Genomic DNA, 27882 nt, shown 5'->3' with positions numbered 1-27882 from the left:
TGGGAACGAAACCTCTTGTGTCATGTGTGCTGAGCAAGTGTTCTATAACTGAGCCATATCCTCAGCCCCTAACTAGGTTATTTAAGACAAGATGCTAAGAAAAAAAGGGTTAAGCTCTTAATGGACAAAGATCTAATATTATAAAATGAAAATAAGAGCCTGTGGGGTAAGGTACTTGCTGTCAACTCTGATGACCTGAGTTCAATCCCAGAACCCGCCGTGGAAGGAGAGAACTGACAGATCCCAAAAGCTGTCCCCTGATCAACACACACACTGTTGCACACATGTACCCAGGTGTACATGCACACATAAAATAAATAAGTAATGCAGTAAACATTTTTTAAATGAAAATGGAAACATGTTTGTCTCTGGCCACTTAGGGAGTCTGAAAGAGAAGACATTCCAACAGCAAGAACACTTAATATCTCAATTTTATTTTTAGGATAACTCTCCAAGAGGAGGAAGCAGGCTTTCTGGAAAAATGGCTGGTTCTGGAGCTGGGGCAGGAAAGATGAGATGAGTTGGGGTACTGTGGCACCAGGGACTCATGACAAACCAAAAATAACCAGAGTCCAAACCAAACCAAACAAAGAAAGCAGACCCATGGGGGACACATGGCAAGGGTGCAGGAGCTAAAGGAAGGATTCCCAGTGGCTCAAATTGGAACAAACTTGACTAACAAGTGGAGGAGCACTGCAAACAGAGTATGAAGTAAGCAGCCAGGTAGCCATACTGAGAGAGACGAAAAGGCAGAAGGCAGCACTGCGTGGGTAGCCACAGCTCTTGTAGCCCCTTCACTGTCTCTCCTCAAGAACAGATAGGACACCTCTAGGGACTAGACCTGGGAGACACTGCTTCAGCCAGGAGCCATCAAGGCCAACATCAGACAAATCTTGTTGATGATCAGAAGCTGATGTGTGATGTGACAAAAGCACAGCTCTGGGCCTGTGTCCTTTCTTGGAATGACTGTAAACATTACCGTTTATATTGAGAAAGACGTCAGAGAAAAACCAAATCCCACAAAACACATGACCAGCACTCATCCCAACTGTCAAGGCCATCACAACCCAGGAAAATCCAGAGAGTGGCACAGCCCATGGGAGTCGCAAAACACAGGACAGCTCAGCGTAATAATGCACCCTGGGTGGAAGGAGCTGGTGAGCGAGGGCGTGGGGAGTGTAACTAAGCACTGACTTCAGGTAGCAGCGTGCCAGCTCCAGAGGCCTGGCCACTCTAACACGCTGCTCCCAGCTGAATCTGCTGACCGGGTGCAGGGAAAGGTGAGGACCCTCTTCTCTCAGCTTTTCTGTAAATCTAAAACTCTTCTCAAACACTATCTGCTATAAGACTGAAAGTACTAAAAGCAAACACAGGGCTGGTGTGGTTGGCTTTCTTGAGACTCCAAAGCACATGGTATTGAAGAAAGAAAGAAGGGAAGAAGAAAAAGGAGAAGGAATCTGAGCCCATAAAAACAAAAATGGCAAGCACACTCAGAAAAAGACCAAAAGGTGCAGGGCCCAGGATGAGGCCAAGAGGCAGTGGCCAACTCTGGGGAAATCCAAGGGAAGCAAATGCAATCACAGCACGCTAATTGGGTCAGCCACAAATACTACTTGCACAGTAGTAATGTAAATAATGAATAGTGATTTATCTGAATAGAGAGACATGAGTGTACTAAGAAATGGAGGAGAATCTAATGAGTGTGCTTACAAGAGAGTGTAAGGGTTCCAAACCTTGTCTCCCACAGCAAGAAATTCTTAACAATGACAGGAAAAGCCCAAATTAAAGAAAGAAAGGGGGAAAAAAAAAAAAAAAAAAAAAAAAAAAAACGAAACAAGTGCTAGAACTATAAACCCATTACTTAGAAACGAGGGAAAGAAAAGAGGCTGATGCAGGAAGGCTGGGACAGAGTCTACTGTTTCTACATGATTTTTTAAAAATTTCTTCTGATAAAATTAAAAATGAATACAAATAAACAAAAACATGGAAAAGATAAAAGGCCTCTAGAGAGGAAGAGAGCATTTCTGAGGGCAAGCTGCCCTGGGGGTCACAAGCAGACCCTGTCAGCACGTCACCCATGGTGGAAATGATCCAAGGACCACACTCGCCTGGAGAAATCCAGGCAGCAGCCTTGGCCAAGGCCAGTATTTCAGTTGCTTTTTTTTTTTTTTTTTTTTTTTTTTCTTCCTTTTTTCTCCCTGCAGCTCAAAACCCTCCTCCAGAACCAGAGATTTACTGAGGCAGGAGAGTCTACTGAAAATATAGCTACTGCTGTTCTGGGTCTCCCCAAGCAGCAAGCCAAAGCCTCTTGGCTTCATTACATGACAGGGGACAAGGGGGCAATCCCAGAAGCCATTGGGAGATAAGGGGTGGGGCAAGAAAGGAAGCCAGCAGGAATAGCCAATGTCTAGAGGTGAGAGGTGAGGGACATGCCCCCCCCCCCCCCCGCCCCAGCACGAATGAGCCCAGGGAAGAGAGTGAGGGTAGCCTGGCCAAGGCGCCACATGGCTGTGAGTGCCTCCAGGTCCATCTGCACTGCTCGGATGCAGACAATGGCATTTTAAAGTCACTGACTTATGAAAAACAAATGTGGTCAGAGACTAAGAAAGGCAAAGCTAGACTGAGTACCACAGCACAAAGATGCTGTCTCACAGCCTCTAACCTCCCCACCCAAGGGCCAGCAGAGGAGAAGGGTTCTGATCATCCCCAGGAAAGTTGCCTTTCAGCACTGACACATGGCACTTTCCAACCATTAACATTTGTTTGCTTGGCATAATAGCAACACCCTCTTGCTCTAGCTTTCGTTTTTCCTTTCTGTACCATTAATACATATATCATGGAAATACCAAATGATTGGACTTTGCTTTTTTTTTTTTTTTAAAGGCCCATCTGAGCCTTCTTGCCTCTGTAGTGGAATTTAACCCACTCACACTTATTGTAATTTACTGGTGTGTATGATCTTGTTCCGGATAGACTTGCTGGTGTTTTATGGGGGCACTAAGGACTCAGCCCAGGGCTGTGGGCACCAGGCACCCTCTCTATGCAGCCCCAGCGGAAGTCCTGGTCTCCATGCTTTCTGTTTATATGTCTTCTTGCTCTTCATTGACCCCACTTGTGACTAGGCTGAGCAGCTCTTTTTCTTCTTTTTTAAAAAATATTTATTTATTATGTATACAGTGCTCTGCCTGCATGCTTGCATGCCTGCACACCAGAAGAGGGCACTAGATCACATTACAGATGGTTGTGAGCCACCCAGGGGTTGCTGGGAATTGAACTCAGGACCCCAGGAAGAGCAGTGACTGCTCTTAACCTCTGAGCCATCTCTCCCGCCCTGCAACTTTTTTTTCTTGATAATTTATTTATGTGCATTGGTGTTTTGCCTACATGTATATCTGTGTGAGGGTATCAGATCTCACAGTTGTGAGCTGCCATGTGGGTGCTGGGAATTGAACCCCTAATCCGCTGAAAGAGCAGTCAGTGTTCTTAACTGCTGAGCCATCTCTTCAGCCCAACTAAGCAACTTTTGTTGATTTTACTCCACTGGCTTAGATGTTCTAATTCTACTTTATAGAGACTCCGCCTTAAGGAGTCACACCCACAACTTTGAGACATAGCTTAGCCCTTAAAAGCACTTGCTCTTGCAGAGGGCCTGGGCCCAGTTCCCAGCACCCACATGGGAGCTAACAACCATCCTTAACTCCAGTTCTGGGAGATGTGGTGCCCTCTTCTGGTCTCCATAGGTACTGCATGCACATGGTGCACAGACATACATATAGGAAGATGGTCATGCACATAAAATAAAAATAAATCTTAACTTAAAAAACAAAAACAACAACAAAAACTACCAAAGTCTACACACACTGAACTGTAGCAGGAGACACGATCACTTTCCCATTCTGCTATTCCTCTAAAATAAAACAGGCCTGACCTGTGGAGGAAAGGCGGGAGGGCGTCATCGCCTGCGAGCTCCGACCCCTCTCTGCCCAGGGCAACACCTAGAAGCCAGGCACAATCAACTCACTGTGACCCCAGGACCATGATTCTCCTTTGGGGTCTGCCATTTTCTTGGATTATTCTCATCAAAGACAAAGTTGAAAAAGTTTATGAGGTAAAAAAGAGGACGGACTCAGAGAAAAGAAAGTGTCCTGCTTTCATGCCTCTCAGCTTCAAAAGGTGATTAAAAAGTCATATGGTTGTGGGGCTGGAGAGATGATAGCTCAGCAGGTTAGAGCACTGGCTGTTCCTGCAGCAGACCTGGATTTGACTCCTAGCACTTAACTCTAGTTCCAGGGGATCTGATGCCCTCTTCTGGCCACTGTGAGCACTGGCTATCATGGTGCACATACAAATGTGCAGGCACAGGCACAAGTGTGTGTGTACACATGCGCACGCGCGCGCACACACACACACAAATAATAATATAATAATAATAAATGAAAATAAAAATGTAAATGTTAGTCATGTGCTAAAAAGTACTAGCAGCTCAAATGTCTATCAGTGGACACAGATGAAGGAAATAACACTCCCATACAAAGAGATTTTCTCAGCTGTCAAAGGATGAAGTTCTGACACAGTCTTTGACTTGAAGGAGCCTAAAGATATTGTAATACGTCAAAGCAGCCAGGCAAAGCAGGACGGCACTGCCTGAGGCCACACCTATGAGGGACCTGCAGTAGGCAAAATTACAGAGACAGAAAGTAGAACAAAGGAGAGACACTGCATGGCTCTTTTTTGGGCAGAGGGCTTTGTAAGAAGCGATGGGAAAACCCTGGAATAGAGCTGAGGAGGGGGCTCAATCAGGACAGTACTCAGCACAGCCTCTGTGAGAGAGTTCAATGTGGAAGTGCACGTTTACAGCTGCATTAGCAGGGAGGCAGAGACAGGCTGGGCTTTCTGACCACCAGCCTAGCTTACTCAGCCAGCCCCAAGCCAGTGAGGGACCCTGTCTTAAAAAAAAAAAAGGCGGTGATAGTGGCCGGTAACCGCTGAGGAATGACATCTGAGGTTATCCTCTGCCCCACCCCCATCCCTTTCTCACCTGTGAGAATAGACAGTTGGTGATATGAGCATGTTGAGGCCACTTAACACACTTAAAAGTTGTTTAAATGTGATATGTATCTGCCACAGCCTCCATCTCCCCTCCCTTTTTGTTGGTTTTAGTCTCCCATTTTCTTGGGTTCTTTGAGCAGAGGACCAGCTAGCCTTGAACTTACTATGTAGCTGATGATGACCTTGAACATCAGGGCTCCTTCCCTAGTGCTGGACTGCAGGTGGAGGTCACTGTGCCGATTACTGTAGTGCTGAGGATTGAACCCAGGACTTCATGCATGCTAGGAAAGCACTTTGTTAGAGTACTATTTGAGCTGCAGCCTAGCCCGCATGTAAGTGAGTGTGGTGGCTGAGGGGACAGGGGGACGGATGGCGAGGTGGCTCAGTGATAAAGACCCTGCTTGGCATGCTGGAGCCCCTAGATTCCATCCCCAGGACTGCAAATGAGAAATAAACAGTTTTGGAAAGTGTTTCTAACGTGCCCAGCCCAGTGCTTGCTGTGTTTTATATCACTTGGCTCCCTTATAAGTGGGGGTGGTGAGATGTAGCCGCTGCCAAGCCTGACAGCCTGAGTTCAATCCAAGGAGCTACATGGTAGAAGGAGAAAGCCACGTCCTGAAGGTGCCCTGTGACCTCCACACTCATGCTGTGGACACAATGATCCCCACCCCACCTACACACAAAATAAACAAAAGATATAAATAAAAAGGGAGGCTAGAGAAAGCTCAGTAGTCAAGAACACACGCTGCTCTTGCACAGGACCCACGTTTGTTTCTCAGCAGGTGCCTCGCAGCCAATTCCAAGGGGCCCCATGTCTCTGGCCGCCCAGGCACCAGCATGCATGTGCACAGACACACAATTAAAAACAGTATCTTAGAAAAATAACTATGAAGAGGCTGGAGAGATGGCTCAGAGGGTAAGAGCACTGGCTGCTCTTTCTAAAGGTCCTGAGTTCAATTTCCAGCAACTGCATGATGGCTCACAACCATCTATAATGTGATCTTGTGCCCTCTTCTGGTGTGTAGGCATACATACAGGCAGAATACTGAATACATAAAAAATAAAACTTTTTTTAAAATATGAAGAAAGTGTATTCTTCTGACCTTCAAGTAACTAGTGAAAAAAATGGAGAACAGAGAAGTGAAATGCCTTGGCCAAAGCCACACAGCATGTGCGCGTTGGATCTGCTGAAAGCCTCCACCCAGGATGAAGGGGGTGGGTGTGAGAGGGTCTAGAATCCTGACTGAGAACAGTGCCAGATGTTGCTTTCCAGGGAATGAAGAAAAAGCATCTAAATACCCCAAGTGAGCCTGCGGGCACCTCCACCCTTAGTAGAGGTAGGTCTGTTCTGACCATGCATCGCCCAACACTCAGAATACTCTGGACCAAGGAGGAAGGAAGGAGCGGGAGGCAAAGGTTAATGGAGGTAAGATGGTGCCCCTAGCAAAATGGGTTGAACAATGCAGTTCTCACTGCCACTTCACACTGCAGTGAGAACAGTAAAGCCATTAGGAGACATTAGCACTGCTGGGAGGAGAGGCAGATGCAGTCTTCCCTCTGGACAGACCATTTGGGGGTGTGGAGACAGTGCAGAGCAGGGTTCAGCCTCTGCTTCATGCAATGAGCTTCGCACAGGGGAGGGGCAAGGTGGCCCTGCTTCCACACATGACATCCACAGTAGGATTCCCGTCCAAACACTGCATCTCAGAACCAATCATGACAACAGGGACACTAAGGCAGATGGACCTCTTGTGGATCCTGTGGCAGTCACAAGGCAGGAGTGATGTCCATTGGTGGCCCCACCCTCACTCAGTTTCCTCTTCCTAGTTTCTAATTCACCTTCTCAAGGCAGCTCTCAGTTTCCAGGCCAAACCCACCACTTGACCCTGTTGGTGCCCTCTGCTCTCCACCCAAACACCCGTGTGTAGCCAGTGTTCTGTTAGACAGGGCTGGCAGACTGCCGGGTGGACAGGTCTGAGGACAGAAAGAACACGGTTCCTAATTGTTTCAGTGGCTGCGACCTTGAGCCAGTGCTTGAGCCCTGACCATTGAATGTAGAGCACGAGAATAATGTGCAGGGCTGCAAGGTCTTTGGACAAAGCGTCAAACGTATGACACACCAGACACAGAGCAGGCATCCAATCAACAGCCCCCCTGTCTGAGACAGCAGGGCCCACCAGCATGCGTCCCTGACATCTCCCTGCAGGCACAGTAGGACCACACAGGCATGGCCCAGGCCACCTCCTTAGCATCTGTACCAGAGCTGGGATCACAGAACAACAAAGGACAGATGAATGGAGGGATGGATAAATGTCTAAATAAGCAAATGAGTGGATGACAGGGGTGAAGGATAGGGGAATCAGCAGCAGAAAAGTGAAAAAAAAAGTGGGGGTTGAGGGTGGGAGGCGTGGCAGGCGTGGGAGGTGGGATACAAAGCCAGAAAGGCGCTCCTAGGAATGGGTAGAAGTGAATGGGGATCATGGAATCTTTGCCTCTGGCCTCTGGCTTTTGTGTCTTTTTGTTTTTGTTTTGTTTTGTTTTGTTTTGGAGGGGGTGTGTTTTGGCTTGCTGTTGTTACTGGTTTTTCTATAGAGTCTGTGTGTTGTTTAATTACAAAAGAATGAAAAAGTAAGAAAAGGTCAACGGCAGCAAGTGGGTGATTCTGTGATGAAGAGAAAGGAGGCAGTGTCAGTGCCTTGAGCATACTCTGGAAGGGGACTCGGACACTGATAGGTCCGTCCATACCTACTGGTTGACTCAGTTCCACAGTGCAGCCTGCATCCCTCTCTGCAACAGGACCTGCTCCTGAAAGGCTCTCAGCTGTTCCCTGAGAGCTCAGGGCTAACCACATCTTTGTACCCTGCCTCCTCTAAAAAGATAAATTTATCATCCACACAACCAGTGCGGCTTCAGTTCTGTATCTCTAGAAGGGAGTTCATAATAAGCAAAATCCTTTTGTTTTGTGTTTTTGAGCCCAGGCAGGCCTTGGACTTGAGATCTTTCTGCCTCTACCTTCCAAGTGCCAAGACTACAGGCATGGGCCACCACACCTGCCAGGAAACAAAACCTTTAATGGCAATATACCCTATATTTTCAGCCCATTGCAGCCACTTTGATGACAACTCCTGGGGTCATGGTCTTTGAGGAGGCCCCTGTAGAGAGCATCACTTAACCCAATACTGTCTTGTGTACTGAGGAAACTAAAAACATCTGTTGCCCTGAATCAGACCTCAAGTAGAATCTCCTTTGTGTGACTATTATCATTGGAGTTTTCCTGTGTGTGTGTGTGTGTGTGTGTGTAGTTGCCAAGTGCTAGCCCCTGGTATCATGTTTCCATTTTTCCTAATATCTTATACAGAGAAGGACTAAGTTCGCAGCATATTAACTTAAACAAACACCATGGCTGGCAGCTGCAAGAAAACCCCACCTCTTCACTGTCTGATCAGAACAAGCTGAAGGTGAGCATGCACCTGCTTCCCCCGCCCCCCCCCCCCCCCGACTCCTGCATTGTCTTCAGGATGTGAAATGTTGGAAACCCCCAAAAAGAATGATAGGACTGTTGCTCCTCCCAAATGTGTGATCACACTGACATTATCTATCCTGCCCCCTCCCCATTACTGGATACTGTTTTGCTTTCTATGTTGCTCACATTAGCAGCTGTTGGCACTCTGTGGTCAGAGTGATGGATGAAACTTTGTCCAGAACTCAGGCCACTTGCCCTGCGGAGGACCTGCTCTACCTTTACTCTGTGAGGAGGAAGCTATGAATGCAAGGCTATGTATTTTTAGTTTCAACTCACGCAGAAGCATCAAAGACTTCTAGTCCTTGGCCCCTTCCTTGCTGACTTAGATAAACAATCTACAGCAGAGTGCTGGCTTGTTTTCCCTTGTACCAGCCATAAAGGAGGGACCATGGTGCTGTCTGCTACCTCAGAGTCCTAGGCCTTGAAGATCCTTGCTCTAATGGGGGAGGGGGGCCTATCCCAAGCCTTCCCACTCCCCGCCCCAGCTGCAGCCAGACTCCCTGAATACTTGGAGACAATGACTCCTGCAGTCTTTTTTTTTTTTTTTTTTTTTTTAAATGAGTGTTTTATCTGCAGAAGAGGGCATCAGATCACATTATAGATGGTTGTGAACCACCATGTGGGTGCTGGGAATTGAACTTTGGAAGAGGAGGCGGCACTCTTAACCACTAAGCTATCTCTCCAGCTCAATTCCTGCAGTCTTACTGTGGGAATAGCTTGAGGCCAGCCATGATGATCAGGCCATGAGCTTTGGTTTTCTAGATACCTACCCAGTGCTTGTGCGTAGCTCAGAGCTTGCCCCTTTCCTTCAGCAGTGGCACTTCTCACATCCTGTTCCAGCACACAGCCTCTGTAAGAGTCCTGCACAGGCTTTGCCCTCCCTTGACCACAGACAGGGTCCTCCTCCGGTCTGGAAATTTTCCTTCTTTCGTATCTAATGTCAACTGAAACATCCTTTCCTGTGGCAAGCCTTCCCCCCGCTCTGCCACAGACCCTTGACTAGATACCATACACCCTGAAGGACGAGGCTCACAAGAGCACCTCTGTGTCTGACTATCACACTCCCTCAGGACCTACAGCCACAGGGAGGGCATAGTGCCTGTCTCCACTGGTGATACGCCCTAGGAAAGCTGCTGTTTGCTCAGTTCTAGAGCCCGGCTCACAGAAAGAGCCCCATCTTTGTTAATCCCCTTCACCACCACCACCCTCTACCAATGCAAGGGAAACTACAGTAAAAATTTAAAACCAAATAAAATCTGACAGGATGCAGGGAGGGGAGGTCACATCTGCACACCACACTGACTACACTGGCCCCAACAGTGACCCAGATCCAGCTGCCTATCCTGGGAGAGAAAAGGCCATGTGACGCTGCTCGCCACTGTCTTCGTTGTTTTACGCCCGGCTCTTCATATGTGAGAAGTGACGGTATAGATGGTTATAGGAAAACAAAGGCCATGATTCCTCCTCCTAAGTAGTCATCAGAGATCTGCACAGGGAGTCTGAGATTTCCCAAGTATTAACAACAATGGCATCCTGAGACTGCCACCCAGAGCAGAAACCATGCAGTCCCCACAGTCTCCCCTGCCCCAGCACACTGCCTTCGAGTGCAACCATACTAGGGCAGGTACTGTTTGTTGGGTGAGGGGGAAAACATAGATGCAAAAGGTTGGCCTTACAGAGCAAAGCTGGCTTCCTTCCTTTAGCCTCCAGAAACAGGATGGGGTCAAGGGCAGCTATACAGCCTGAATGCTCAAAGCTGGATAGCACAGGCCCAGCTGCTGCACAGACTCACTCTGCCACATCCAGGCCTAGCCATGAGGCTCCTCACCTTCTAATACCCTACAGACATACACACACGTTCACATTGTCAAGGAGGCTTGCAGTGCAAGACAGCATGCACCCAGAGTTCTGACCTGGATTCCACACTGAAACAAGCACCCCTTCCCTTGGTTAAGCCTTGGGGACTCGATATCAGTAGAGGTGGGGGCACTTGAGATGAGGTGAGGAAGGAGTGCCCTGATTTTTGTAGCAGCAGCAGGAGAAGACAGTGCTCACCCAGATTTTCTTTGCAAGACAGTCTATTTGCTTAGCAGAGTGCATGCACTGTGTGGGGACACACAAGCGAGGGGGCAGTTTTCAGAGCTTGTCTGCATGGTGCCTGACAGCCCTTGGCAAACCTCGTCTGCGAGTCTTGGACAACCAGGGAGCCCCAAAGCCTTATCTAGCCCGGGCTACCTTCCAAGGCCCATCTTCCTGGCCTGTCTAGGACCCAAGACTGACAGAGGCCACCGGCAAGCAGCCAGCAGCAGCACAGCAGATAGAGGGAAGGCACAGGAGTCAAGGCCTGTGGCTCCAGAGCACCCCTCCCTTGCATGTCCTTGGGGAAAACCGGGCAAGGCTGAGTCTCTAGGTTTCAGAAGATACTCCACAAAGGGCATGCTCCCACCCTCTCTGCTGGCATACAGCCAGGTGACCACATAAGAATCTTTTTGGTTTGCCCCTGTTTATGCTGACTGCTGTGGGCCTCCAGTCAGCCTCCTGGTCTGGGGTTGGGGGTGGGGGTGGGGGGCATCCACCTTACCTGCTCCTGAGAGTTCATCACTCGCAGCTTCATCTGTTTCAAGTAGGTGGAGGTGAGGGGCATGTTGTAGTCAATAATGCCAGACACCAGAGGGGATGGAGGCTCGTTCTCTGCAGGAAAACCAAACCCTTTCAGTCTGTGCAGGGGGGAGGGAAGGCTGTCAACTGCCCACCTCTGTGATATGCAGCATAGTGTTGAAAACACTTGCCAGTTAGGTGCCAGTTTTTAAAAATGTGAGACTTGGCTGTTTCAAAAAAGATGGACAGTCTGGTCACATGGGGTTCCTGTGACTACCATGTGGCTCTGCAGCAGCCACTTTCTTACAGGCAGGACATATGTGTTTTGCCAGGACACAGCTTTGCTCACTCGGGCCACCTGCCAGGACCCTAAAGGCATTAAGTTTCCAACTCTGGCAAAAGTGGGCTCTTCCTGGTAAACACCTGCCTCTGCCTGTCCCACTCCAGCCTCAGCCCCACAGTGTCACACACACACTCCCCCCCCCCCCCACCCCTGAGCACCCTCTGGGACCAGATGGCTCACAGATCTGAGCCAGGCCCCCAGTGCCCTCCACCCTCCCAAATCCTGGTGCCTCCATAATCGCATGCAGAGGAGGATTTTTCCTCCTGCTTATTGCTCTGTTGTCCTGAGGATCAAAGCTACGAGTGTTCTTTTTGTAGAAAATCTGCAACGTGTGGAGAGATGTGAAGAAGAAAATTTAACAGCGTAATTGCACCAAGCAGCCTGGCATATGTTTCTGTTTATTCTTCCCTGTGACTTTTCTTTGCAGACTTGATATCATAATGCACACAGAGAATTATAGTTTGCTTTCCTCTCAAAAAAGGTGTTTATTTTAATTAAGTTATTTATTTGGGGACAGGGTCTTGCTTTGTATATAGCCCAGGCTGGCCTTGAACTCATGGGTTTCCTGCCTTAGCCTCCTAAGCACTAGAGGTAATTTTTCCCCTAAACATTTTGCTGTGAGTATTTTCCCATAATTTACCTAGGCCACACCCTTAGGGTTGGTTAGGTATGGGTTGGTAGGCAACACTGCAGAGAACATCTCTGGGAATGGGGATTGATCTTTTCTATCACAGAAATATTCTGAGAGATAAAGTTTATGGGTCAAAAAGTAAATATGACTCTTGAATCGCCACTCAAGGTGCCCAGGACATCATCCTGGCTGTCTATTGCCTGGGTATCTCCTGTCCACACAGGTCTCAGGTCAGGCTGGTTTTGCCTTAGGTTTTCTGGCACAGGATCTGCATTTCATCAAAGGGTTAGGATCTGAGTCAAATGAAGGGACAGCAACTCCCCACTGTGTCCAGCCTGCCCACCTCTGCTACCACCACGTCCAGGAGATATGCTGTAGGGGAGGCCAGGGACAGGGCCAAGGTGCAAAGGTGATTTGCTCCACTTACCCCTCCAGAGCCAGCACCCAAACAAAAGAGGCCTCTGTGCCCAACCACCACTGTGTCTCACGAGGAAGCCACAGGAGGACAAACACTCGTGCAAAATGTCTAACACAGTGTGAATATGATGAGTCTAAAATGGCTCAGTGAAACACTATAGTTCGGGAAAGCCTCTGAAATACAGGGGCAAAGTCACCCCAGGAAGGAGCCCTCCTGTGTGACTGGGGAAGCTACAGCCTGGAAGAGACTGGTCCAGACCAGACTGGGCCCAAGACTTCCATGTCCCCTTTTTTGTGGTGATAAATGTATTTTAATAGATTTGGATAACTGATAGGAACATATATCTCAAGGCCACAAGCCCTAAAACAGGTGAAAGGGAAGAAGCTTACTGTGTTTCCCTGTAAAGCTCTCAAGTCTTACTTGTGCACAAATACATGTTTGCTGGTTGCCTATGGGGCTGATACAAGTTCATACTGATGATGATTCTGACTCAAAAAGGTAGCTATCAAATCCATGTCAGCCCAATGGGGAGGAAAAAAAAAAAAAAAAAAAAAGGAATGGAGCATTATTAGCGCCAATGAGCCATTTGTGAGTCCGTGTTGCCCCTGGCCTGCCTTTCCACTCTCCAGGTTTCACCTACAGACTGAGCTCAGACACCTGACACTGACTGCATGAGTGCGTGTGGGCACTGCGCAGACGGTGAGGAGGGCTGCTTTCTGTACTCTACCTTTTCTGGGTGGGGCAGGAATCCTGTGCACATCAGCCCAGCTGGCTCTTGTTGCCCTTTTCCTCAATAGACCACCATCAGCCTAGCCTTGACTTCCTTAGCCCCAGGGAGCTCCGGGGCCCTGCTCTACCAAGGTTGACTGAGCTGGAGGCAACATATTCGGTAAGTGACTCCAGGGACACTGAGATGCGGTCACAGACGGGAGCCATGTTTCTGTCTGAGAAGTGTGAATTCATTTTAATTTCCTCAAAGGTGAAGCTGTCTGGTGTGAAGCCGCTGAAGAGCATGGAGGCTGTGAAGGGCCAGCTGGCCTCCGATGGCCCTGCTCACACAGGGCTCTCTGTCCATGGCCAGCCACACAGGCAGGATGTCTTGACGCAGCTTACGTCAGACCTGATAGCCAGGACTACTTGCCAAAAAGCACTAATAAAGTGGATGACAGTTTGGCTAAGCGGGGGGAACTCTAAAAGAACAGTGACCAGGATGGTGACCTGGAGGCAGAAAGAAAGGGTCAGTGCTCCCCAGCATCTCCACGAGGCAGAAGATGCTTCTGGGGGCCCAAAAGAAGCCAGGGGTGCTCTGGAAGAGATGGGCAAGATGCCTGTGGCAGGAAAGCAGGTGAACAGAGCTATCAGGAAATACCCGCCCTGGTGGGTCATAAAGTACCTAGTCTGTCAGTGCTACGAGTGTGCATCCTGTTTGGGTCGCAGTGCCAAGGTGGGCAGGGGACATTTCCAGTGAGGAAGGGAGCCACAGAGCTGGCATGGAAGGTCAGGACTGGATCACCACAGTGAGGGGAATGACAGAAAGGCTAGGGGGCCCCATGAGCTCCACATATGGTGAGTGGAGAAATAGCAGATGCAAAGCCAGTGGTAGCCCAGTGTGATGCTCACAGGTGGGAAGGATGTCATGCCAAGCAAGTTAAGGAAGAGTGTAAAGAGGAAGAAAGGGATTCCCTGGGCTACCTGGACAGGGTGGTCCCCTGTGCCAACACATGTGGTGGTCATGCCCGGTCTGCTGCAAACAGCCTGATGTCACTGCACTGGACACTGATACTCGGGAGAGAGGAGAGTTAAGAGTCATCATTAACACTGAGGCTAAGTGATGCCCCAGGCTGCTAGGAAAAGAGGCTGAGGAAGTGCCACCAAGCAATGTTTTCAATACCCCCTTGCCAAGGAAAATGCTAAGATCATATGCTAAGCCTGACTCTCAGGGGATAGGACAGGCCAAGCCAAGCTCAACCTCCATGGTGGATACCAATAGCACCTGCCAATTAACACAGATTCCAAAAAGAAATGGTGTTCTCGTTCTCCAGGTACCCATTCTCACAACCGTTTGCCTAAAGAACTCTTCAGTCCAGAGATGACACACATTTCCAGGCTAGGAGCATAAGAGCTCTGTTGGGCACTAGAAGGCATGAGCATGAGGGGCAGAGAAGCCATGAGACCAGCCAGCCTTGTGGAGTTCAGGCCTGGAAACAGAACAGGGATCCCAAGCCTAGTTTGGAAGAAGGTAGTCAGTGGGTGGGCAAGTTCCGGGTGCCCTGTAGAGTGGGTCTCTTTTGTGTTCTGCATCTCTAGCACTCATATTTACTACTTACTGCATGAAGGGGAAGAAGATGCTGAGGAACAAGGAGGAATGAACAGGGTGGGACAGGATGTATGGGAGTCCATTAGAGCCAAGAAGGCTCTGGAGTAGTTCAGGAAAGCTTTTTGGGCTAGAGAGATGGCTCAGTGGTTAAGAGCATTGTCTGCTCTTCCAAAGGACCTGGGTTTAATTCCCAGCACCCACATGGCAGCTCACAACTGTCTGTAGTTCCAGTTCCAGGAATTTTGACACCTTCATACCAATGCACATAGAATATAATTAAATACATTATTATTTTTTTAAGATTTATGTATTTATTATTATGCATACAGTGTTCTGCCTGCATGTGTACCTACAGGCCAGAAGAGGGCATCAGATCTCATTATAGATGGTTGTGAGCCACCATGTGGTTGCTGGGAATTGAACTCAGGACCTCTGGAAGAGCAGTCAGTGCTCTTAACCTCTGTGAGCCAACTCTTCAGCCCCAAATAAATTTTCTTTTTAATCTTTTTTTTTTCTTCCCGCCTTCCATAAATTATTTTTTAAAAAGAAAGAAAGAAAGCTTTTCAAAGAGTATAAAAGACTTGGGAGTGGATTTCTCATCCAAGAAAACTGAGCACTTCCTAAGGGCTTCACAGGGATGCAAAAGCCCCAGGAAATGGGTGCTAGTTGTAATGCAGATAGGACACCAGCACACAGAAAGCCTTTGCAGCTCCCACTGCCACAGGGAGAAGGAAGGCCAGCCAACAAGGCAAGAGAGAAGTGAGCAGCGGGCAAGAATGCATCTACAAAGTACTGGAAGGAGGGATCTAGGGCCAGCTTGGTCCTGGGAGCTGCACGTGTGTCTGATTCACTTGCTCCAGAGGCAGCCCAGCCTAACCTGTGCTGTTCATTGCCAGCTCAGAGTCTGCAGCCATGTTACAGTGTGTGGTCACAGCAAGGAAAGCAGGAATATACCTCTGCCCAGAAAGTCCGGCTAGTCTGAGGATCAGTTCCCATGGAATTGGTGGGAGAGGTTGTGGTGTGGAGGCTCTGGATTCAAGGACTTCCAGGCCCTCTGCAGCTTGCTTTGTTTATGCTCCTGGTGTGGGGTGGGGACTGGGGGCTGCTGGGCCCCACACTCCACTGGGGCCACCCTGCTTCCTCCTTTTCTTTCCAGCTTGAGGCCAGGAAGCCAGACAGTCTCCCAGCAGCCCCAGAGGAGACTCCATCCTGTCCCCTGTCCTCCTCCCTCCCCACCTTCCTGGGACAGGAATAAGAGGCCTGCCTCTGGCCAGGGGGAAGGGAGGGATAGCAGACAGGGATGCAACCTGAGGGAGTGCAGTGGGGTAAAGATCTGACCTTGGGCTCTTGTCCGGGAGAGGGGCTGGTGCCTCAGGCCATGGAGCAGCCAGGGAGCCTTTTGGACTTTAGAGTCTTCTACTGGCAGCCGAGAAGCCAATCTTTCCCTTTTAAACCTAGCTTGTGGATGAGCCCAGCTATTCTGCTCAGGGTTGGGGTTAGGCACTGCTAACCTTACCTTTGTGGCCACTTGCTACAAGTCTAAGGGGACCTGGAAGCCATCTGGGCCTGAGCATCACGACTCAACACAAGGCCCATGTTCCCGAGGTGTCCACAGAGCTCCAGGGCCATGCAGAGTGGGCTCCTTTTGTGCATCCGCATCACCACAGCCCCGAGAGGAAGGCATTCCTTCCACTCTGCTGATGAGAGAGTCAGTTCTGCTTCCCTCCCCAGGGAGGTGGAGAGGGAGACTGGATGAGTGATTTCCCACAGCACCTCTTTGGGTCTTGGTTTCCCTGGCTATATGCCATGACTGGCAACTCATAGCTGTTATGAGCAGGGGATTCTCAGAGAGGTTGCTTAACCCGCTGTGGAACACACAGCAGGGAACAAGACTGCACAGCAGCCCCCCACCCCCGGCCTAGGGCCCACTCTGATTTGTCTGTCTGATTTCCTGTAGCCCTCTCTGCAGTGGGAAGGTCAGCTGCCTAGGACTGAGGATGGCAAGGCAAGCGCCAGGAGAGAGGCTCAGCACAAAGTCCTCACTTCCCGGCTGTGAGCAGCCCTCCCTTCCTCTCTTTCTCCCTTTCTCCTCCTTCTCCTCCTCCTTTGGGCTTAAGGTAGGAAGGACCCTCCTAAGGCTGGGGGGCTGGGGGGGGGCTGCCAGTAGAGAGAGGAAGCACATGGCTGCTGGGCGGCCTACAGAGATGCCCACAGCCTGAGGACCTTGCGGCCTTTCAGGAGGAGCACCTTCCTCACAGGTGTAAGCAGAGCAGGAGAGTGGAGAGACCTGCAGTCCCCCCAGGGCAGCCTCCCGTCTGTTTCTTCAGGCAGCAGTTTTTGCGCCACCACCAACTCCTCCAGTTGCTATGGAAACAATTAGGGCAGGAATAGGAGGGGACCAGCATACTTGGGTGGGCAGGATCCAGGCAGCCAGCATCAGGGCACAGACCTGCAGTGTGTGGAGTGAGCACGGAAAAGCCCTCTAGGCCCAAGATAATCCTTGGCCCTGGGGCTAGGCTATGCATGATAGGGTCACTCTCCCATACTAGAGCCCTGTGCCAGGCTCACAGGTGACCTCTTAAGTCTTTCAGACTTCTAAGTAGGGACCCTTATTGACCCTGTGCACAGAGCTGACACCCACACCCACACAGCCTGGCCTGGGAGCCTGCTCTCAGCAATAGGACCAGCATCGTCATGCCTTGGGAAATGTTTAATGTGCCTGGTAGGCAGCTGTTGTCTAGTGGCTCCCAGGTAGTAAAAGCCTCCAGATTTGGTGAGTCAGCAGGTGTCACAAGTTGCTCGCGTGCCTTGGGGGCACTCAGAGGAAAACTCTGCTTGTTGCCAATCGCCTGCAATCTGGTTAGCATCACTTGGCTGATGTTTCTCTCACCAGGTGGGTAGATGCCATCAAAAGTCTACCTGGATAAGTGGCTTATTCTCCATTCCTACTTTGGTCTCATGGTCGGGCAACTGCCCCCATGCCCTTTGCCCAGGAGAGTCACAGTATGTTATGGGAAGGCCTGATCAGTATTCCCCCCCCAACCCACAACACACTAGAACCATGATAACCATGGCCAAATATTCTGGCCCATGTTACAGTCAAAGCCAGCTGCAGGCAGACAAGCTCTGATGGGCTGTTGAGGTTGAGATAATGATGGGAGATACTGAAGAGGGACCCCTGATGGTCTCACTGGGCTGAACAGAGCAGGGGACAACTTCAGCTAATCTCAAGTGGTCTGTCCATTTTCAATTCTAATCAGTCCTCACTGATCTTATTGGAGGTCACTTGGGGGAGGTCACAGGGAGGGAGGGAAGGAGAGCCCAACACAGGCAGGTATTAAGGGCAAAGGGGTAAGAACAGCCTCTCAGGGTGTGTGTCTGTCTTCATAGACCCAGATTCATGTACACATGAGGGGCAGGGCCAAACGGCTGGGATGGCAGAGCCCAGAGAACAGGACAAGTGGCCATTACTTAATAGAAAATTGGTGGGAGGAGAGAGACTGGGCCTAAGCCTTAAGGGCAGATGGCTGTTGACTGTGAAGCTCTGTGGCAGTGCACACACAGTCTCAGCGCTTGAGGCATAAGGCAGGAAGACTGAGAGTTAGGAGCCAGCCTGGGCTATATGGCACGACGCTGTCTCAAAAATAAATAAATGAACAAGTAATTACTTAATTAAAAAGACAAATCCAAAAAAAAAAAAAAGACAAATCCAAGCAAGGTTCTTGGGGGCAGTGCTACCACCCACACTGGCACCTGGGGGACCCATCCGCTACGTGGCCCCCACCTTTGGGCTCCGGGCCGCTGGAGTTAAAGTGCATCCTCTTCTGGCATTCCGTGCAGCTCATGAGGAACCGAGTCACAGCCTCTCTGGGGAGGAAGGCGTAGGTCTCCGCGATCTGCCAGAAAACAGTTTGCACGTCATGTGCCACCTTGGAGGCAACTTAGTCGCCAGTAACACAAGGGGCCAATGGCCTACATTCCTTTCTGTAAAATGAGCCACTTGTTTGTTTGTTTTTACTTGAATAAAGAAGATTGAAAATTGAAAATGAAAAGCATTTAAGCATGATCTAGTTTTTAACCTCTAATAAATAAAATTCTCAGAACATTTTATTGCTGCCACTAAAAGGCGAGCTTTTGAACATTGCTCTAGAATACAACAACCTCTCCCCTTAGAGAGATATAAACTAAGACTGACTTATAAATTCACTGGCCTAGGAGCAGGGCCAGTGTTCTCCCATTGGTGTCCTGGCTAACTCACATATCAAGAACCTTTCTAGGCACAGCTATAGGATGTTGGTTTACAGGTATCTGATTTTCCACACTCTACCACTTGGGGACCTTCACGTTCCTCCTTGTAGCTAAGGATTCAGTTAAGGTCACACAGCTTTTGAGAGGTCACGTCCCCCCATACTGAGGGAGGGGAGCTGGCAGAGAAGGGAAGGAAGGTGGAGATGGAGTGCAGAGAACATGAAAAGGCTGGTAAGAAGCAGAGTAGGGTGTGAGCCTGCAATTCTACCAAGGGGGTCAGTTTTGCTCTAGATTTTGGAAAACTCTCTAGTTTGGCCGTCCATGGTGTCCATAGTGTTCCTTTGATGCCAGAGGCACCCTGATAGCTGTCTAGAGCCCAGGCTCTCCCACTCTTCTCCACTAAGGGGCAGCATCACCCAAGCATTCCTGTCCTTACCACAGCCCAGAGAGAAAGTTGGTTAAGGGCTTCGGGGCCACTCTGGACTATATTGGGCCCTGTGTGGCCAGCGCAGTCTGCCTCTATAGGGACGAGGGACAAGGATTTGTGGACACCCTGACTCCCTCCTGGAAGGGAAGGAGGGAGCAGAGGTGGGGTAAATAGAAGGCTAGGGTGGCCAGGCTGCAGCAACCCTCTAAAGACCAGCCTCCAAGGCTCTAAGCCTAGCCACTGGCCTGCTCCCCGCCCTGCAGATTTCCACGTCTACTCCTGCCAGCTGCACACTAGAGTTAATTTTGGTGACACAGTTGTTACTTCTCAGCTGATTCGATGCTCTGCAGAGCAGGCAGTCTCTTTGATGAGTTATCTCCCTTCTAAATCCCTTGATTGCCTTGCTCTAGAGGCCAAGGACAAGGGCGAACCCTTGCATCTCTGGAGCCACAGATGGAAGAATCAAAATGGAGGAGGATGACAACAAGGTTGGCCCGCTTAGGGAATGAGCACTGGAAGGAGGGTCTTTCTGCTAGGCAAGTAGGCATCCTCTCCCTAGCCTAGACTCTGGACGTCGCTTCCAGAGTGTGCTGCTGATTTGGGAGTAGTGAGCTCGGCTGTAGAAGGGCAAGAGGTCATGGTATGTTCCAGGCAGACCAGGGCTTGGGCTGATGGCCAAAAGATGGGCTCCTAGACTCCCTTAGATACTGCTCCCAAAGTTAGGCCTCAGAAGAGCTGATTGGTTCTGGGGAAGAGAGCTGTAGTTGGCTGGAAGTGGGTGGGGTGAGGTTCATGCTAGAGACAAATCAAGCTTGTTTGCTCACCTGCACTGGACAGACACTTTCAAAGGACTCAAGAACAGCCTTCTGGCCAGGCTGCTCTGCACACTGGGTGAGCATGGCTATCCTTGCTTCCTGGCCTGCAGAGTGTACAGGAATCTGTCCCCAGAGTGGGATGATGACCACAAGATCTGGTCTTGGCTGGGCCCCCAGCAGTGGACCATGGAGATACATCTTATGGCGCTGGGTTCCACAGGGGAGTGGGAGAGGTGGGATGTCTTTGGAGCTGTCACAGGGTGAGACAAAGTGTCAAAGGAAGCCTAGGGAGTTAGTTCTGTACTGCCACAGGAACCCATTGGGACAGCACACTGTCCCTCTTCTCTCATTTTCCACAGCATATTTTGGTTCACCCTTTGGTTGGTCAGCACTAGAAATGGAGCCTCTATTTCTGTTTGAGTGCCTGGATGCCACAGGCCCATGGGCCCACACAAAAAAAGTGAGACCAGAAAGGCAATGCTCACAAGCTCACAAGATGCTTGTGTCAAGAGGATGGTGGCTTTCAGATGGTTTCAGACTCTGCTCTGGAAATAGACACGAATGTACAAAATAGAAGGAGAAGCATGCTTATGTGTTTCCAGGACGTAGGCTTCCCTCAGCTGTCCGGAGTGGCCTGCTGTGTTGCTCTCAGTCTCCTGCGAGGACCCTGAAACCATGTATGGATTTCCCTTTTCTATTTTTCCTAGTGTTAAAAACTGAGAGGTTTCACAGGCAGGGAGAAAAGAAGTTATTTGCAGAGTCACTGACTTGTAAGGCCCATTTTCACTCCCCAACGCAGAAGCCAATAGAGCCTGCTTAGGCAGGGAGGTGGGATCGGGTATGTGTGTGTGTGGAGGGGGGTGGATTTCACCACTTTGAAGATCCCTCCTTCTGCCTTGTGGTGAATTAGCACATGGTGGCCCGGGAGGACCTGCTGACCACATCTGGCCCAAACTCCAAAGTGGCCTGGGTAGCCAGATCTGGGCTCTGGAAGCTGATCTGGCCTCTAGCATCCCTGGAGGGGATTCTAAAAGGGTTCCTCCAGCCCAGACTGGCCAAGATGGGGGAAGCCTGTGGGAAAAGGGCTCAGGGAACTTGAAGCCACTTGGAATTTCCCCATGTTTAGCAGCAGTGAGACTCCTGGGATCCTTGGGCCCTCAGGTCACATGGGAGAGGCTATAGGTTCCCTGCTCAAAAGGGGCTTCCTTCTGTATCATCTGATGGAAATGCATTCCGCCCTGGCTCTAAAAACTAGAGGACTTAAAAGCTCATAACCTTTCCTCTCCTCTCTAATTTATGGCTGAACCACTGCCAGAGAGATTCTCACTCCACTGGGTGTGGTGGCACACACCTTTAATCTCAGCACTGGGGAGGCAGAGGCAGGCAGATTGCTGTGAGTTCAAACCTAGTCTCAAAGCAAGTCCAGGATAGCCAAGGCTACACAGAGAAACCCTGTCTCCAAAAACAAACAGAAAAGATTCCCTTTCCCACTGAGGAGCTGGCCTCCTTTAGCGCCTTGAACAAGGCTACCCCCACTGCCCTACTATTCCCAAACTCAACAATACTTCAGGCTAAGAATTTGAAAGTCCTTGTACCTTATAGATGGAAAAGCAGACCCAGGATTCAGGTTTGGCAAAATATATGGTAACAGACCCAAAACCACTCATCCAAGGGCATGATGAAACCCTGCAGTGCCAGGCTGTGTCTCTTTACAGCCATCAGCACAGAGTTTGCTTGGGGGCTCTTTCTAAAGGCGGGGAGGGAGGAGGCTCATGTCTATAAAGCAAGACTGAGGAGCCAGGCCTGGGTGGAGGGAAATGGAAGCAGATGAAAGGAAAGGGACAAAACATCCAGGTACAGGCTCTGCCCCAGAAACAGGAAGAGGGTGGCACAAGGAAGGTGGCAGATGGGAAAGAGAGGGAAGGGTGAGGAGGCACAAAGGGGAAGGGGGAGAGAGCACAGGCTCCTTGGCCTCGAATTGCTGCAGGAGGGCCCTGGCCTGCTGGGCTCAGCCTTGGCCCTGAGCTGAAATTCCAGCTGTGTGTGCAGCTCAGCCGGCTCCATGCCAGTCATGTGCCAGCTCCAGGCTGGGCAGGGAAATGGGGCACATGGCAGCATATGGACCAAAGCCAGGAAGTGCAAAGGGCTAGCTGTCTTCTTGGCCCAGGAGCACAGGGCTGGCAGGACCAGTCCAACTCAGCCCCAGCCTCTGTATGTCTCAGAGGCCACAGACCCCACTGAAGAGCGCCTGTGGGCAAGGCTTGGTGCTGGGCACAGAGGAACCAGGGAAGTCACCAGATCCAGAAAGCCAAGCCACACACCTGAAAACAGTGTGGCCGACTGGACAGATTGCCGCAGGAGACCTGTGGCAAGCAAGGCTGGATACTGGCCAGCTGCCTGGCTCTGAGCACCAGCTGAGTGACCTCAGGACGCTGTGGCTGTCACCTTAAAATGAGACTATAGGTGTCCCCGGTTCACACCTGTGGCCTTTACATGGGTCAGGCTTAAGAAGTGAGGTTGGAAAGGGCTGAGGATGGAGCCTGGCACACATGGGAGGCTAACATCACAACAGGCTCAGTGATGAGAAAACACAGTCTTCTCAATCCCAAGGGTCCCTGCTAGTTCCAGACTCATGGTCCTCACTTGGAAATACCCTCAGGCTGGCTTCCTTTCTTTCAGGCATATATACTGAATAGCAGGAGGGGTGTAAAGCTAGGATGACCACCTGGTGGCCCTCAGCTTGCTTCCTCACTTCTCTGAGGCTCCCAGCAGAGATAGCTCAGTGGCTAAGAGCAGTGGCTGCCCTTCCAAAAGGAGCAGTCCAATTCCCAGTAGTCACACAGCAATTTACAACAGTCTGTAACTCCAGCCCCCCTATACCTAATGCCCTCTTCTGGCCTCTGTGAGTACTGCATTCACATGGTGCACAGACAAAGTCATCTGAGGACAAGGATATCTGGAATTTTGGAGTCTGTGAATTGGGTCACATGGGAAAATCATACCTACACAGGCCACCTCCACTATAGCCCAAGGCTGTCCACACAGCACTCAGAACACTCACATCTGGTGTAGGAAGGCAAGCCTGGACCTAGAAAGACAGAACTATAGGATTCTAAAGACAATGCTAACATGGAGGCCTGGAAGATACCAGCTGCCTGCTACTCAGGTGCTCTGTGACCTTGGACAGGTGACTTGAGGTTCTGGGCCTGTTTCTTTACATAGGAAATGAACCATAGTAACTTAGTCACAGGATGCCCTCCAGGGCTCAGCTGAGAATAAAATGTCTGGCTGTGGGCTCAGAGCTGGGCCTGAGCCATGGGTACAGACTTGGATGTAGGGCCAATATGGGAGGGAAACCTTTGCCTAGTCGGTTCCTCCTGAAGGGTGGGGCCACTGCTCTATCACAGCCCTGTTTTCCACCTCCCTCATGCATAGACAATCCATTTCTTTCTGTCCTCCTAAAGGTGGCCAGTATACGTGCTGCCTTTTCCATGAGCCCCACCCCCTAGGCTTAGCACTAAATGTCCAGAGCTAGCAGGATCTTTGCTGAGACCTCCCAGGGTGCTTGCTCTATCCAAGCTGGTCTCGGAGCATTTCTCCTCCTTTTAAGTATATCTCTTTGCCTTCAGCCTCTTCCCCCAAATCCAACTGTGACCTCCTGAAGGTAAGAAGCAGGCCATCAGGACCCAGAGCCTCTGGGGAACTCACAGGGCTGGCTTACACATAGGAGGCATCTAGGGCAGGCTGGCAAGGGGCTCATGCCATGCTGTGGAAGCACTGGGCCCTGCAATTCTTGTTATCTGTGCTCCCCCAGCAGGCTACAAGGGGCTGAAACTAGGGAGAGGAGGGTTTCCTCCCTGCCCTGCCTCTCTCCTCTCTCCTCCCTCCTCCCTCCTTCCCTCCCTCTCTCTCTCCCTCCCTCCCTTCAACCTGCTTCTCCTTTGTGCTCTGACCGCAGGGCCCGCCCCTCACCCTGAGAGCCATCTCTGGCTGCCATGCCCTTGCCCCATGCCCCCCTGGATCCCCAAAGGCCGCTTCATCACGCCTCAGCTCCCAGGCCCCCTCCCACCCAACATGTGCGGAGCCCATGGCCTCCTGCCAAGGCCCGGGGCTGCCAGCAGAGGCAGAGACAGCAATCTCACCGCTCGGTAGGTTTTCTTCTGCCCAGCATGCTTGGGGGCTTTGCCTGGCTCTGCAGAGCTCTCCACGTGCATCGAGTAGATGATGTCAAAGAAATCTTCCACCACAGCAACCCGTTTCAGAGAGATGCCCTCGGGCTCCGACAGGCCATCTGCCCCCTACAAGCAACAGGGTGGACAAGCCATGTTAGTGTCAGGGCTGATGGAGGGTGAGAGCTGGGCCCCAGGGCCAGGCCACAGGTCAGGAGAGGGGGCAGGGTCTTTGCTGCTCCCTGACCCAGCATGGCCTCCAATAGTCCCAGCTAGGGGCTGGGGAGAGAGGGAGCCCACTGGATTTGGGGAGAGGGTGGCTGAGGGGGCTTCTAAATCTGCCAGCAACAATGGGCAGAGAAACACGACAACACAAGTACAAATTAGGAAACCAAGAGGCTCCATGTTCACAATTCAGACAGATTGTGCCAGACTCCCAGAGAGCTCTCAAATCACACACTGTGCCAAGACCATCCTAGAAGTCTCTGGGGAGGAGGAGTGCTAAATAGATGCAGCCCCATCAGAAGCTTGCCAATTAGCAGTAACCTTTCACTGTGGTCCTGGGCTGGGGTCCCCGGGGGGTGGGGGGGGGCAGGGGCGGTGGGACCGGCTCCCATCACCTGGGTGGCTCCTGCCTTTGGCCAGGCCCTTCCAAAAACCTTGTCATCATTTTCCCCACTCCAGCAGCTGAGCGCCAGCCACAGCACCCAGGCTCTTTGTGTGGGGAGGTGTACGGAAAAACAGGCTGGAGGCCATGCAGATGTGGCCATGGGCCCCAAGCCTCTTACCAGACTGTAAGCTGGCCCAACAAGGTATGCCAAAATGGAGGCTGACAGCTGTGGAAGGTACTTGTGCCTCATCCCCACACCTGGTGAGGGGAGAGGCCAAAGCTCTAGTAGAGGCCAGGGCTCCATGGAGGTGTTTCCTGGTCCACAGAGTATGAGGTACCTCAGCCTCAGTCACCATCTCCCTATGCGCAGGTTGGGAAGGCTCTAGGGGGCGCTTCAGAGATCTAGAACAAATAGTGTGGGAGAAGGGTGGACGTCACACCCAGAGATGCAACTCCAGGATAATTCTTCCCCAGAGGTTGCAGGCTCATCCTGCCCTGCATCCTGTGCAGAGGTGGAACTCATCTGCTGGCCCACACCAAGAAAAATGCCTGGTGAACAACTGCTGCTGAGCAGGTAGCTGGCTAGCTGGGGCCGAGCAAAGTGGTTTGGACACACTCTGCTTCACCATGTAGGTGCTGTGTGGTCCTAAGGAGTTGTCATGTTGCCTTGAGCCTCATGCCCTTCATCTATGAAAGGGGAATAAAGCACTCTACTGCCCACAGACTTCTGTGAGGACAAAATGAGACATGGCAGCAGCACTGTGTACCAAGCCTGGGAGGCAGGGCTATTTCCATAAACACTGTCATTAAGAAATACTTTGGAGTGGGCGTGGTAGTGCGTGCTTGCATGTAGATCTCTGTGTGAGGGCAGCCTGGTCTACATTTAGCAAGTTAAATATCCAGGGCTACATAAGAAAAGAGACATTGTATCCCCCCACCCAAAAAGGTGCTTTGTGGTTGAATTTCCCTGAGTGTACGGTAGAGCTGAACATTACAGCCCTGGAAGGTTGTGATGCTAAGGGCCTGCTGGGAACAGGCAGAGGATGGACACAGGCCCTCAGACAGTCTAAGGAGAATATGGGGCTTACCAGCATGCCACAGAGACAGACATGCAGTAATGGCAGGCAGAATGGGAATGTTTTTGCCATTGGCCTACTTGGGGCATCTGTCGTGTGGGCTGATGAAGCCTAGAACTCCTAGGCAACGTCTCCGCACCCTGGGCTATGGCCTCACTAGCCTGATACAGCCTTCTTACCAGTCAGGTCCTGCTTCAGTGGGGACCTCTCAGACACCAGGCATCTATGTAAGCGCATATGTGCATATGCAATGCATGGGTGCTGGAAAGCTACACGCTGGCCCATCATCACTGCTCTGCAACTATGCACAAAGCTGCAGCTTTTGGATGGTCACTTATGAGATAAGCTATAAAACTACACATCGTTTCAGGTTCACACTCACCAGCACTCACTTTTACCTAATTCTCAGGGAATCCCAGCCCTCTGAAGCCCTAAGTGGTCTTTAATAGGCTCACCAATGGCCACCATGTCAGTGCTGGGAACCAAACCTAGGCACTTTGAAAGATCAGCCAGTGCTCTCAGCCACTGAGCCACCTCTCCAGCCTCATCTAACTAGAGGCTTACAGTGGCAAAAATGAACTTCAAGAATAGATACAACTGAGCCTTTAGTTTTCAGGCTGCGTGTGGCTATGCAGGTGTGCAGTTTATTAAAAAGTCTATTAAGAGTATTGTGATCCATGTCATCTTCTATAGATCTGTTAAACTTTATTACTTATCTTGTTGTTTTGAACAGAGCATTTGCTGGCCTGGAGCTCACTATGTAGACCAGGCTAGCTCACAAAGAGCCGCTTGCCTCGTTCTCTTGAGTGCTGGCATTAAAAGTGTAAGCCGCTATGTCCAACTCTAATCTTTAATTTTGAAAATTATTATTTTTCAGGCTGTGTGGATAGCTCCAGAGATTAAAACTCTTGCTGCACAGCACGGGAATTTGAGTTTGAGTCCCCAGAACCCACTTAAAAAGCTAGGTACAGTCATCCAAGTGCCTGAGGCCCAGTGCTGTTGGTATTGGGGAGAAAGGAGGCTCCCTGGGGCTTGTTGGTCTCCAGCCTGGCTATGGGTTCAGTGAAGTCCCTGTCTCAAGGGCACACAGTGGAGAGTGACAGAGTGGGGCACCTGACACCCTTCGACAGCCTCCACGTTAGCATGTGGGTATATGCAACATACAGCACACACATGCAAAAGTTAAAGATAAAATAGATGCTGCCATAAAAACGTTAATTTGGGGCTAGTGAGCTGCCTCAGTGGGTGAAGACGCCTGCCACCAAGCCTGATGCCTGAGTTTGACCCCTGGGACCCACATGTTGGAAGAAAGCAACTGACTCCTGCAAGATGCCCTCTGACCTCCACATGCATGAGGCCAGTTTGTTATAAAAAGTGAGTTCTAGGACAGCCTGAGCTACACAGAGAAACCTTATCTTGAAAAATTAAATATAAAAATTCAATGTCAAAAGTATAAAGAAGCATGTTTTACATTTGGTCATCACCTTGGTCCAGGGGAATAGCAATGGGTTCAGTTAGTTAAAGGCACCTGGGCCTCCCTGCTCATGGGGCTCTCATGCAGAAACAGATTCCAAAAGAGGAAGATGTAATCTGGTGGGAAGCGATAAAGAAAACAACAAGAGAGGTGAAGCCTTTTGGACTCTCACCAGCTCAAAAAC

At 50.4% G+C, this 27882-nt stretch overlaps 1 protein-coding gene across 1 annotated transcript in view; it reads right to left on the bottom strand.

Moving 5' to 3' along the window:
• Nol4l (nucleolar protein 4 like) overlaps positions 1-27882 on the bottom strand; it is a 119398-nt gene that overhangs the window by 46999 nt on the left and 44517 nt on the right. Inside the window, exons 2-4 of the mRNA XM_051143442.1 lie at positions 24512-24667; positions 18664-18775; positions 11154-11263 (exon numbers count right to left, since the gene is read on the bottom strand). Of these exons, the coding sequence (XP_050999399.1) occupies positions 11154-11263; positions 18664-18775; positions 24512-24667 (378 nt within the window). The remainder of the gene's footprint in view (positions 1-11153; positions 11264-18663; positions 18776-24511; positions 24668-27882) is intronic.

The sequence above is a fragment of the Acomys russatus genome, chromosome 4 (assembly GCF_903995435.1).
Source record: "Acomys russatus chromosome 4, mAcoRus1.1, whole genome shotgun sequence".
NCBI lineage: Eukaryota > Metazoa > Chordata > Mammalia > Rodentia > Muridae > Acomys > Acomys russatus.
The sequence above is the reverse complement of the archived record's forward strand: the minus strand, read 5'-3'. Positions and strand labels throughout refer to the sequence as shown.